Raw genomic sequence first — 12,792 nt, forward strand, 5'->3', positions numbered from 1 at the left:
ACGGAATTCCCATTCGCCTCATTTGGAGGGGTAGGCACTTACCCCTCCAAGCACCATTTAACCAATGCCTAACCGCCAACCTTACAAGTTGTGACGATTTGCTACGTAGTAGGCAAAAACCAAATGGCACCAGCCAATCAGCCAAATGGCAAAATTCCTACTAGGCCCCCGCTCAAAGGCGGACGACCCCATGACAGGCAATAGCAAGGTCAAGCAAGCAGAACCACCCTAATAAAAGGGCGGGAGGGCGGGTGATCCAGTTCGAAACGGCCAAGAGGGTGATCCCTCCTCTGGCCTCTGTATATATATGACCTCAAACCCCTCCTCCATTGCCAATTTAAATCTTGCCCCAGCAACCCAATTAACCCCTTAAATGCTTGGGTTGCTGACTTTAATTTGCCAAGTCATTGTGGAGTGGCCTGTTCCCCCAACCGCAACACGTGCTCTCTGTTAGTGAGAACACGCTTTGCGTGTTGAGTCCCACAAGCCACCCCCCAAAAACTCACACTTCACACATCAATTTTTGTTTAAGGTTTTTGGCATAATTTTTGGCCACAACTTTATTCAAATACAAAACGTGAGTGGTTGCTTAGGCATTGGTTAAGACTATCTGTCCTTGCCCTCAGGGACAGTGCTGGTCTTCCGGACTCCGTCGGAAGCCAGCGCGGGAAACAAGTATTGGGTGAGAATGAAGCTGGGCGATCAGACTAACACTTCTCACCCTCATGTTCCGGTGGGGTCTTGACCGGCCCAAGTCCGACTCCGGGGACAAGGACGAAAGAATGTCAAGCCCCTGGATTTCCTTTAACGGAATTCCCATTCGCCTCATTTGGAGGGGTAGGCACTTACCCCTCCAAGCACCATTTAACCAATGCCTAACCGCCATGGAGCCCTCAGCTCCCCGCCAACCACTCACAGCCCCAGCCAAGACCTCAGCTTGGCCACCACCGCACTTATCCAAGCCTCATTCCCAGAAGCCGACAGATGCACCCCATCAGCCCTGAAAAGGGCCGCCGCTTGAAAGGTGATGTCAGGGTGAAAAATCACCTCTCCACCTAATTCCACAATCCTTCTGGAAACCGCAGCATTAATGCGCTTCCTGGCCCTTTCGATGGCTGCAGGGGAGCGACTACCCGTCCAAGCACGTCGCTGCAAAAGCTTGGACCAAAACAGCTTTGCTGCAGGCACCATTGCCCGCAGTGTCTCCAAGTCAGCCAGGATTGCAGCACGTAAAGAGAAACAGTCCGTTGACACCAGGTCGTTCTCCCCCAGCTGCACCACGATAGCAGCTGGCGGCTCTTCCAATAGCAGCTGGCTTCGAATCCGTGGGAGAAACTCTGCCCAGCGCATTCCCCGTCTGCATAGCCAGGACAACCGGATGTGCGGAGGAAGACCGAGACCTGGACCCAATCCAGACTGTCGTGCTGCAACACCAGCCCAATGGATGATGCTGTGCCCCACCATCCATATGCGCACAGTGTCAGAACCTGGGACAAAACGAATAAAAGAATAACATCAGACACCACCATTAACGCACATATCCTTTAAACGCATTGGATTTCCAACGGCCCAAATCCTTAATTCTGGCCGCTGACAAGCCCCAGTGAGCTGCCGTCGTGGCAGCCCCTATTCTGAAGGAATGAGGGGCGAAATTGCTAGCCGTGCCCCCACAGGCCGCAATCGCTTTACGTAATACCCCTGCAAATTGGTGTCTGGATAACGGCAACCCATTCTCATGACGAAACAGCGGGCCATCCCCTTGCGCTCTCAACTCCAGGTATTTGCTGACATCCCTGACTGGACAAGGGCCCGCCTCCCCTGTAGCAGGGAGTCGAATCAGGGCACCCCTGCCCCTTTGGTCCGTCTTAGAATGCCGAATCGTGATTCTCAATTCAGCAGGGGACAGCTGAATGTCCTGGAGCAGAAGGCCCCTAGAACGACCATCCCTGTGGTCTTCCACTACTAACTCGCCCACCCTTAATGCGCCAAAGAATGCGACGGAAAAGGCGGCCGAAAACAGGCGAGCCTCATACCCAGACCAACAAACCACCCTGAGCTTCTTGCGTAACCTGCTCAGCAAGTCAAAGGAGATGGGGTGCCGATTTGCCGGCCTGGAGGGGCACAGTCTACCCCATCCCTCGAGCGTCTTACGGACGATAAACTTTGAACAAGGGTCTTTATCGAAGTATGTTTTACAGAAAAAGGCTATGGCAGCCGCTTGCATCCTAAGTGTCCTGGCTGCACGTCCCAATTGAAACAAGTGTGCCAAGTACTGCAACACCTGCGATGAGGTGGGAGGTACCCCAGACGCCACCCCGTCTGATAGGCTGGCAAATGCCAAGAAATCAGCCCAGGCTTTCCCATAAGATCGCAGAGTAGAAGGGGAAACCGATGCCGCTACTCCCTGAAAAACTAATTGCTGCCAAGGTTCCAGAGATGATCCGGGAAATACTCCGGACGTATCCGCGCCTCTGGAACCAGGAACCTGAACCGCTCCATCTGAAAACGGGACAGAGCATCAGCAATATCGTTAGACACCCCTGGGATAAAACGTGCCGAGAAAACTATATTATAACGCAAACAATGCAGCACGAAGTCCCGCAACAGGGCCGAGACCCTGGGGGAGCGCGATGACAATTTGGCTAGGACATTCACCACCGCCTGGTTATCTGTCCAGAAGCAGACACGACGATTCCTGAACTCCTCGACCCATAAATGCACTGCCACTGCAATTGGAAAAAACTCGAGAAAAGTTAGGTCACGCGTGATCTCCTTTCCCTGCCACCCAGGCGGCCAGCGTTGAGCACACCAGCGACCCTTCCAGAAAAGGCCGAACCCTAGAGAACCAGCGGCATCCGAGTGCACCTGGAAGTCATTATGCAAGTTCAAGGTGTCTTGCCACAATGAAACCCCATTGAATTCCTCCAGGAATTCCAACCAGATCCGAAGGTCGGTCTTCACCTCCCTGGAAAGGCGAACCCGATGATGCGGGAACCGTAACCCCGCAGTGAGGCGTGCAAGGCGTGAACAGAAGGGGCGCCCAGGAGCCACTACCCTGCATGCAAAATTCAAGTGTCCCAAAAGCGACTGAAGTTGCCTGAGGGACACTTTTTTCAACGGAAGCAGATCCTCTATAAGCTTCCTCAAAGCTTCCAGCTTGTCCACAGGGAGGCTAGAAGTTTGCTCCACTGTATCCAAAAGGATACCCAGGTAAGTGAGCTGGGTCGAAGGACCCTCCGTCTTGTCGGCGGCCAGCGGGACCCCCAATTCCCGCGTGAGGTCGGCGAATGCTTGTAACAGCGCCAAGCAGTCGCCGGTGTTGTCCTCAGAAGCCAGTAAAAAATCATCCAGATAATGAGTGACTCCGCCCAGACCAGTTTTAAACTTCAAGGCCCACTCCAAAAAGGTGCTAAACGTTTCAAAAGCTGCACAAGCTATTGAACAGCCCATAGGCATAGCCTTGTCAAAGTAATACTTGCCCTCGAACTGGAAACCTAGCAGCCAAAAATCATCTGGATGAATTGGCAAAAGGCGAAACGCAGATTCGATATCGCATTTCGCCAATAAGGCACCACGACCAAACTTCCGAATCATCTTGATCGCTTGATCAAGAGAAGCGTACTTCACGGAGCAAAGCTCCGGTGGAATAACGTCATTCACAGAAGTTCCTAAAGGGTGTGATAGGTTGTGAATTAAACGAAATTCACCCGGTGCCTTTTTTGGCACAATACCTAAGGGGGATATATGCAACCCATGAAGGGGTGGTGCGTCAAAAGGACCGGCCATGCGATGCAAAGCCACTTCCTTTGCTATTTTCTTGCGGGCTACCATAGGCAGCTCACGAATTGATTTTTGGTTAGCAGGATTCCGTGCCACGGGAGTCATGGCTACCGGAATCCGAAAGCCAACTGAGAAGCCATCATTCAAATAGGCCGCAGCCTCCCTGTTGGGGTAAGACTGGAGCCAGAATTGTAGGGCCTGCAATCGAATAGGGGTGTGGGCTAAAGATAACAATACATTACTTTCCTGATGCTGCGGTTGCCGTAGAGGGGGTTGGTCTGGGGTTCTGCTGAGCACCCCCTCTGCCTCCACGAAAGGGCCGCCGCCCACTGAAGCAAGCAGCCGCCGCGTGTGTTCCCCCACATTTCTCGCAACTGTGGGCGTACTTACACCCCTGGCGCTGACAGGACCCCTTATTAAAATCCCAGCATAGCATACGACGGCTAGTTCTGAAAGCCGCCGATTTGGGCTTCTGCTGTTCCGGCACCCTTTTGTCAATGAGTGGGGCCACGTGGGTGGTCCACACATCGAGATCCCTACGATCCCAGCGGGCCGACGGGATCCTGGCTGCCCGACGCCTAAAGTTCTCATCGTATTTTATTGCCGCTTTTTCACCAGCTTTGGTGAAGGCGGAACGAACGATGGATAAATAAACAAACAAGTGGAGAGATCTCCGAGGATAAGCCGCCACCACCACGCCGGCGAAGACTTGAAAACAATCGAGCCAATGCTCGAAAGTTTTGTCAACCGTGGGGTTGCCGGGGCGCTTTTTGGGGAAATCTGCTTTCTCCTGGTCCTCGGAGGGTGGGGCCAGTTTAAACATGTCTACGTACCGGCCATTAAGTATCCTAGACCGCAGCTTCGTTGCCAAGTGCGAACCCGGAATGATGTCCCTAGCCGAATTGGTAGAGACCTTAACGTCCGGTACGAGCACTCCATCCCTACATTCTTGTACGGCCCCATACTTCGCCCGGTGAGCGTTGGCCCTCCTTTCCCAAGCCCACCTTGGAAGCCCCGAAGCCTCCTCGCCGAAACCCCAGTAAAGTTCGATGGGGCCACCCAGCTCATCGTCAGAACTAGAAGACGTACCCGTATAAGAAGAAGAAGAGTCCTCCCTTCTGCGTTTGGCGTGCTTCCGGGAAGATCTTTTGTGGCGACGCTTTCCACCCAAGGATCTCCTAGCAGGGACTGGAAGGCTGTCCTCCATGGAGGATCCCGAGTCAAGATCTTGCCTTGAAGGACCTGGAGCCACAGAAGAAACAACATGTGAGGTACCTGACCCCGAAGCCACCTCAACCAAAGGCTGGACAGCCCTGTTCCGGCGGGAAGCAGGCGTCGAAGGGGTCTTTCCTCGAGACACCCTCCTGGAAGACCGCCTTGCCCTGCGCGAACTAGCACGAGTAGCAGGTAAGGAGGAGGGTCGGGTAGGCCGGGAAACCAAACCAGCAGTGCTAGTTGATGGCCCTTCTCCTCCCAGCTCGCTAGACAGCGATGACGTCGGCGACGATGGCACCAACGGCTGAGGCGGCCTTGTAGGCGCAGGGGGCCGAGTGGAACAACGTTGGAGGACGCCGTCCATTTCAGCCGCAAAACGAGTCATGGCCGCCGGATCATCAGCTATGCCTGCCATGAATGACTGAACCCGACCAAGCGATTGACTCGGGGCAGGTGAGCGCAGGGCTTGGGAGGGACCCCTGATGGGTCGCTTTGCAGTGGTAGCCCGGTCAGCCCGGGCCGAAGCCTTCTTCGGGGCCATACCTGCTAGATTAAAACAAAGAAAGACCAGGAAAGCCCTGGTTAATAACCCAAGCAAGCTGTCAACTTTGTTGAAGATTGACCAAGACCTTAGCCAATGGCGCTCAACAAGGAATGAGTTACTACTAAACTAATTAAAGGAACACTGAGAACAAAAAAAAAAAAAAAAAAAAAAAAAAAAATTAATTATTTATTATTATTAAATTATTATTCGGATATTTATTTTTTATTATTATTATTTATTTATTTTATTTTTTATTGTTAGGAAATATAAATTATTTAAGTGCTTCCGGAATCAGCGCACCCAAAGCTGCCTTGCAGGGCAGTGCGGTCTTTGCAGGGGCAGGAGCAGCACCAAGCCAACAGTTAGACCTATAAAATCAATTACAGCAGGCTGCTATACCTGAGTCACCCAGAGGGTGGCACTGTGTACTTGATTAGCTAGTATAACAGCTGCAGTGCTGCTCTGAGCCACTAGGGGAGCTCGCGAGGCGACAGCCTGCAGTAACCCCCACGACCACTAGAGGGCCAGCGAGCAGTCAGGTTGCAGACACTGGCAAAATGGAGGACCCGGATGAACCAGACGGTCCTTGCTGATAGAAAACGCAGGCCGGGGCCAGGCCTCGGCCTGCGCGCACCTCTTACGCGCTGGCACAGATAGCGGCCAGCACCGTTGCGCCGCCCGCGATCCCTGGGTCGGGCGGGAGGAGGCCGCTCAGCCCGCCGCGCCGATTACCGACTCCCTTTTTCTTTCCCCCCCCACAGGGCCAGAGAGCAAAGCGAGGCCTCCGCGGCAGCCGCGCCAACGGAGCCGGGACCGGGAGCACTCCACCGCCACCCGACCAGGTAGGGGGGAAGGGGGGATGGGTCGGGAGGGGGAGGCGAGACCGGATCGCCCCGCGGCCGCGAGGCCGCGATCCCTGTAAACGGGAGGGGGGGGGCACCGTCTGCGGCCCGCCGCCGCCGCCGCAAGGCCCACCTCACCCCTTGAAAGCACCAGGGCCCGCTGGCTCGAAAGGGCTGGGCCCTGTGCCGCCGCAAGGCCCTAGAACGAGGGGAAAGCGGATGGGAGGGGGAGAGAGGCAGCCGCGATCTGCCGCCGCGGCGTTAAAACCGGGGGGGGGGGGGGATTGCCAAAACGGCCCTGAAAACGGCCGCTAACTTACCCCCGCCTCCCCCAGGCCGGGGGGGGGTCCCCACCCACGGCCTTTTTAGCAACCAGGTATTGATAAATAAGATCAAATTAAATTAAAAGACAAAATGAGAAACTAAATAGGACAACCAACAATATGGGGGAGAGAAGGTAAAGGGGAATTAAAGGGAAGAAATATAGAAGGGAGAGGAAAAGACGGCAGGAATAAGGGCAAGAATCAGGGAATCAGTTAGGCTCAATACAACCGTCTCTAGGCTGCTCCGTGGTCCAGTTCGAAACGGCCAAGAGGGTGATCCCTCCTCTGGCCTCTGTATATATATGACCTCAAACCCCTCCTCCATTGCCAATTTAAATCTTGCCCCAGCAACCCAATTAACCCCTTAAATGCTTGGGTTGCTGACTTTAATTTGCCAAGTCATTGTGGAGTGGCCTGTTCCCCCAACCGCAACACGTGCTCTCTGTTAGTGAGAACACGCTTTGTTACTATTTGTGAAGTTTAGGGATTAATTGTATCCTTTACAAAGGTCAATGAAGCATCCAAAGATTGCAAAGGACCTACTAAGAGATAGCTATCTTTTAGATAAATTAGTTGGTGATTTATCTTGATTATGCTTTAGTTCGTGCTTCAAAGAATCTTAAGTAGTGAACCCCACAGTCAATAAAAACAGATTACTCAGCTTTTGTTGAAAACTTATCTTTTCCACAAGGGAAATCTATCTTTGACCAGCTTCTTTAAAGTGTAACAAACAGATTTTGATTCACAATCCAAGTAGCAAAAGCCAGAGGCAACTGACATAGAACTAGAAAGTACATCCTCATGCTTGAGCCGACATTGCTCAGAGTGCCACTCCACACCCAGGGCCGGATTTAGGTTTGATGAGGCCTTAAGCTACTGGAGGTAATGGGGCCCTTTATATGTCCAGCTGTCCTTTGTTAACAACAAATTGTTGCAGTTTTTTGTGTTGAATATATGCTATAAGATAATTTATGGACCTAATAGGTATCTAAAGCCTTTTGCACATCCAGAATGTAGGCACCCTATACAGTGATACCTCGGGTTACATACACTTCAGGTTACAGACCCAGAAATATTACCTCGGGTTAAGAACTTTGCATCAGGATGAGAACAGAAATCGTGCAGTGGCAGCACAGCAGCAGTGGGAGGCCCCATTAGGTAATGTGGTGCTTCAGGTTAAGAACAGTTTCAGGTTAAGAACGGACCTCCGGAACAAACTAAGTTCTTAACCCGAGGTACCACTGTATATAGAAATGAGCAAACCAGTGATATTTTAGGGAGCAGGCTAGCAGGTGGGGCCCATTACTTACATCATGGGATCTATACAACACAAAACACTGTTGCTGTATATAGGTTTTATTTTATTTGTTTTTTATCTTATATTTTGGAAATGTACATCCAGTTTTTTCCTTTGAATTTTTCTGGGGGCCCCAAGAGAGTGGGGCCCTAAGCTATAGCTTATTTAGCTTATATGTAAATCCGGCACTGCACATACCCGGCAGTTACTTCCTAGCAATCAGAGCCTCACCTGCTGCCTAGGGTGGCTGCTAAGGGCAATTCTTTTGGGGGCTTTCTGCTCTCGGGGGAAGGGGTTCTCGGGGAAGGGGGGCAGGCTCTGGCAAACTCTCCAGAGACAGTGTGTCACTTGGTTGCTGTGCTGTTTCTAACACATCTGACTCCTGTCTCTGTCCACTGCTACCTTGCTCCTGTTCTTCATCACCCATTATTTCCAAGCTCCTTTCTTCTTCTGGGGTGTGACCTGTCTCAAACCACCAGTCCATACTCTCTTCCCCGTCTTCCTCTCTGGAAGGGTCCTGGGGTGGTGGTTACAACCAGTCCTCCTCATTTGACCTGTCCCTGACAATAAGATAGGGTTGGCAATGTGAAGTATGATGCAGTAACTTAAAAAAATATATATCAAACAGTTATTGGCTTCTTCTTCGAGGCTTCTCTCTTTCTGCAACGAAAGGCAGAAAAACTGGTAAAGAAAACAATTAAAAAATGAATGAATCCTATATGAAAACTAATGATGTAGGAAAGATGAAATCCGCTTCTTTGCAAAACGCTTAAAGTCTTTTGCATATCATTTAAAATGTCATCACATGGATGTATTTATATCTAGCAATATTCAACAAGCAGCTAGGCAGTGAATATACATATTTCACTAATCATTTCTGTTGAGAAACACATGCATATCTACTCATTTCAAATGTGCTAACCCTGCTTTTCAGTTACTAAAAAAGTATTTACACTGCTTTCAAATATTTTGCTTCTTGCACGAAGAAGTCCTATCATGCAGCTTCAAAAACCATGATATACTAGATGATATTGGAGAGCTTTGGGGGAGGAAATTTAGCACCTTAGTTGGCCTAGTAAGCATTACTTGTCAACAGTTTTGACCCTTTTTGCTTGCTTTCAGGGCTGTGATCTCAGTTTAATGGATGCACTTGACAGTAGCAATCCTTTACAAGTACTCTAAAAGCAGACATAAGTAAAACAACCCAAACCACATCCATTGTTAATAATTGATGCTTATTCAGCATTGGCGGGCATTGATTATAGGCTTAAAAGGAAGTTCTTTGCAATATTGATTTTGATGCTTTTGACTTGCTATATCAAGACTGAAAGCACCACCACTCTTAATGGAAGTCGGTCACATTTCTTAAAAAATTAAGCAGTCTTAAAGCACATGTGATTCAATACTAGACTCTATCCTCTTTTTGCTGCACAGACTGCATGTCCTTGAAGGAATGTCAAGAAAAAAAGTGTTAGATTATCCAGCTTTTCTAAAAAGAGTATAAATTAATATCCAGACAGTCTAGCTGAAGTCACTTGGGGGAACGAGTTTGCATTAAAAATAATAATAATAAAAGGACAACCTCCACAGTAAACAGTCATTATTCTCAAGCAAAAGAAGGCGAACATTTAATATTTATCCCCAGTTCTATGTTTTTCACAGAACTAGAAATGTGTAAACTGAAGATTCTATAAGCTTTAGTAGAATTGCAGTTGTATTTTGTGCTGCAGACATAAAGATTGATTATCAATGAGTTGGTATTTAGGCGATACAAACCCAGTTCTCACATTCCATTGGTTAATTACCATCTCTTTTTAAAATGAACATTATATGAGTGCAACACTTTGAGCTGCTGAATCATGACACAAAATGCGTCCCATGGGCAAGATGCTGAACAGTCCCCTAGTTCAAAATGGTAGCTGAAGTTTATATCGAATAGCTCAGCTCAACACTGTTTAGGGAGGAGATATGATGGTAATATCCTTGATATATTGGTATATTGGAATCATCTTTAAATTATTTACCCAAATAAAATTTGTAGGTTATACTATATACAGATGATAATCTCAACCAATATTCTTGGGGGAGGGGGAGGCATATTTAGCTGTCCTTCTTCTGGGGGGGATTAGATTTATGGTTTAATAACCGGCAATACTGCATCCAAAGTACACAGAGGATAGTGCCAGCAGCCTCTGCTATATTGTAAAAACAATCTAGTAACTAAAAATGGGACTTTTTCAAGCACCAAATAGGAATGAGGTCAGCTGAGAATTGCCCTGTAGTTCAACATTTCATTAAAACTGAAACACTTTATTACCACCCTTAAATTTAAAGAAGGCTCGAACAGGCTATGCTGCCCAGTTTTGAATGAGACAAGAAAAAATGTACTGCCAAGAATTACTGTCTTGCTGTATGGCTTCTGCGTTTTAAGAATGTGCAGTAAGGTTTGTAATTCTGGAGCTCCGGTGCTTAACCCAACCCAAAGGTCATGATCTGAATCTGGCTCTGTCCTGCGGTAACATTTTAAAAAAGTTCAACTCTTATTTCTAACCAAGGTGTTGTTTTTACTCCAGTTCTTGGAGAAAGAGTTTTCGTGTGCTTCCTTTAAGAACATGTCCATAAGGGTCACACACCCAGATTGTGAATGTGCTAATAAAGGATTGGAACACAAAGCACACAGTTTAGTGTTGTTTATAGCATCAGACTGATTGGATGATAGCATCACAAGGATGTCTTGTACAAAGGGAGTGAATGAAGAATTCCGTGCTAAATGCCTAGTTTGGAAACTCCCTTGGAACATTTTGCAGGAGTTGTGTACAGCACACAAAGCCAGCTTTGGAATGCACCCTAGCCAGCTCTGGAAGATCTTGCTAAAAAAAATAAGCCATAATCTCTCCATCAGAAAGGGAGAACTGGCAGGTCACAAATTCTCTTACATAAAATAGTAAGATACATATTTGAAAGTACAACGTATGAACTTTTGCATCATCCCTTCTTTAGGACGCAATGAGGAACTCCGTCGATAATATGTGTGTTGGCTGGGAATCATTGGACTGGAAAAACCTGTTCAGAAGAAATCTTTCATTTCCTTTTGTTACTACAAAAGTCTGATTATATTCAGCCGAGCAGATGTACATGTTGTGCTGCTAACATACTTCAAGCCTGACCTGCGATAAACTTTGTCATTTAGCTGGGAGAGCTGGATCTTAGAAGAACAGACACCACTGAGAGTGCAGGCATCCTGAGACAGAAATCTGTGGATGCTGTGGTTTCTAAATGAACATATATCCAGCAGTTGCATTGCTAAAAAGAAACCTAACCTTTGGATTGTGCAAAAATAATGGCAGATAGTATAATTATCTTACTTGATCAATAAATTTTGCTGAGTAAACCTGGCACATAGCAAACTACACATTCTGCAATATTCATAGAATTGTAGAGTTCGAAGGGACCCCAAAGGTGATGTAATCCAACTCCCTGAAGGAATCACAGTTCAATGATATTGGGGGGGGGCAATAAATGTACTTAAATCATGGACATAGCTCAGTTTGCAGCTTTAGAAGTCGTCAAAATGAAGTTTTTAAAAATATAAAAATGAATCAAGCAGGATAGCTGCTATCCATGTAGTGGAAGGTGCATGTGTATGAGAATGTGCTGTGCTTCAAAAGAAAAGCGTACTAGAAAAATATTGTAATACAGGGAGCTGTGTCATACTGAGTCTGACCATTGGTCCATCCAGTTCAGCATTGTCTGCACTGATTGGCAGAGGCACTCCAGGTCTTCAGGCACAGGTTTCATGCAGATGCTTGGCCACTAAGTGATGGCTGCTCCCCAAAATGTGAGGATCAACCAAATGAACAGAGATGTGGCAGGGAAATATAGGAGAAAGGCGTGTGCACCATTCTGCCTAAGACTTGTGGCCCATGTGCCAATCACTCTAAATGGCTATGTTCCAATGTTATGTGCCCAGTCCGTGCCCAGGTGTATGTGCATGTGGTTTTCCTCTTGGGTGCCTATTCCTGGTCTTGAGATCTCTCGCCATTCAGCCATAGCTCTAACCAGGACCAGTTCTGTGCTGGGTCGCAATGCTAATATGTCTAGGTGTGATGTTTGGGGTTGTGAGGAAGGCATGTCTTGAGCATGGCCTCTGAAGGATTGCAGGTGCACTGCCATCATGCTGTTTTCCCCCTTCTCCAGTGGCTGTTTGATTAACATATTACCGTATTTTTCGCCCTATAGGACGCACTTTTTCCTCTCCAAAAATGAAGGGAAAATGTGTGTGCGTCCTATGGGGCGAATGCAGGCTTTCGCTGAAGCCTGGAGAGCGAGAGGGGTCGGTGCACATTGACCCCTCTCGCTCTGCAGGCTTCAGGAAGCTATCTGCAAGCCTTGGAAGCCCGCGGGAGTTCCCGCCGGGCTCCCACAGCTTTCGGAGAGCTGCCTGCATCCCAAAGCCTGGGGCGCGTGCCCTGGGCTTCGGGCAGATATCCGCAAGCCGTGGGAGACCGGCGCAACTTCCCGCCAGGCTCCCTAGGCTTGCAGACAGCAGTCTGTTCTGGGGGCTGGGGTTGGGGGAAGCTCGGGCTTCCCCCGCCCCAGCCCCGCGCCTGGGGGAGGGAATAATTTTTTTCCTTTATTTCCCTCCCCCCAAAACTAGGTGCGCCCTATGGGGCGAAAAATACAGTATTTTATTGAATGGCAGCCTCTTGGGTTCTGGTTCTCCTGCCTCTCCTTGTTGCATTTGAAGATAAGGCTACCAGTGACCAGTACTTCCACTGCTGGAGGTATTAA

At 48.7% G+C, this 12,792-nt stretch overlaps 2 protein-coding genes across 2 annotated transcripts; both read right to left on the reverse strand.

Annotated features, from left to right (window-relative positions):
- Nucleotides 1–317: 317 nt before the first annotated feature.
- LOC144329088 (uncharacterized) lies at nucleotides 318–1,515 on the reverse strand (the record flags this gene model as incomplete). The annotated part of the gene is made up of 1 exon (XM_077935598.1): nucleotides 318–1,515. A coding segment is annotated over one exon (603 nt), but the record flags the coding sequence as incomplete, so codon positions are not given.
- Nucleotides 1,516–4,018: 2,503 nt separating this feature from the next.
- LOC144329089 (uncharacterized) lies at nucleotides 4,019–5,619 on the reverse strand. The gene has a single exon (XM_077935599.1). The coding sequence runs from the start codon at nucleotides 5,534–5,536 to the stop codon at nucleotides 4,019–4,021; it is 1,518 nt and encodes a 505-aa protein (XP_077791725.1). The 5' UTR covers nucleotides 5,537–5,619.
- Between the last annotated feature and the right edge of the window lie 7,173 nt (nucleotides 5,620–12,792).

This window comes from Podarcis muralis, chromosome 10, assembly GCF_964188315.1.
Source record: "Podarcis muralis chromosome 10, rPodMur119.hap1.1, whole genome shotgun sequence".
Classification (NCBI taxonomy): Eukaryota; Metazoa; Chordata; class Lepidosauria; order Squamata; family Lacertidae; genus Podarcis; species Podarcis muralis.

Excerpts from the sequence above, each read along its gene's own strand:
- LOC144329089 (XM_077935599.1), bottom strand. The coding sequence starts at position 5,536 with ATGGCCCCGAAGAAGGCTTCGGCCCGGGCTGACCGGGCTACCACTGCA.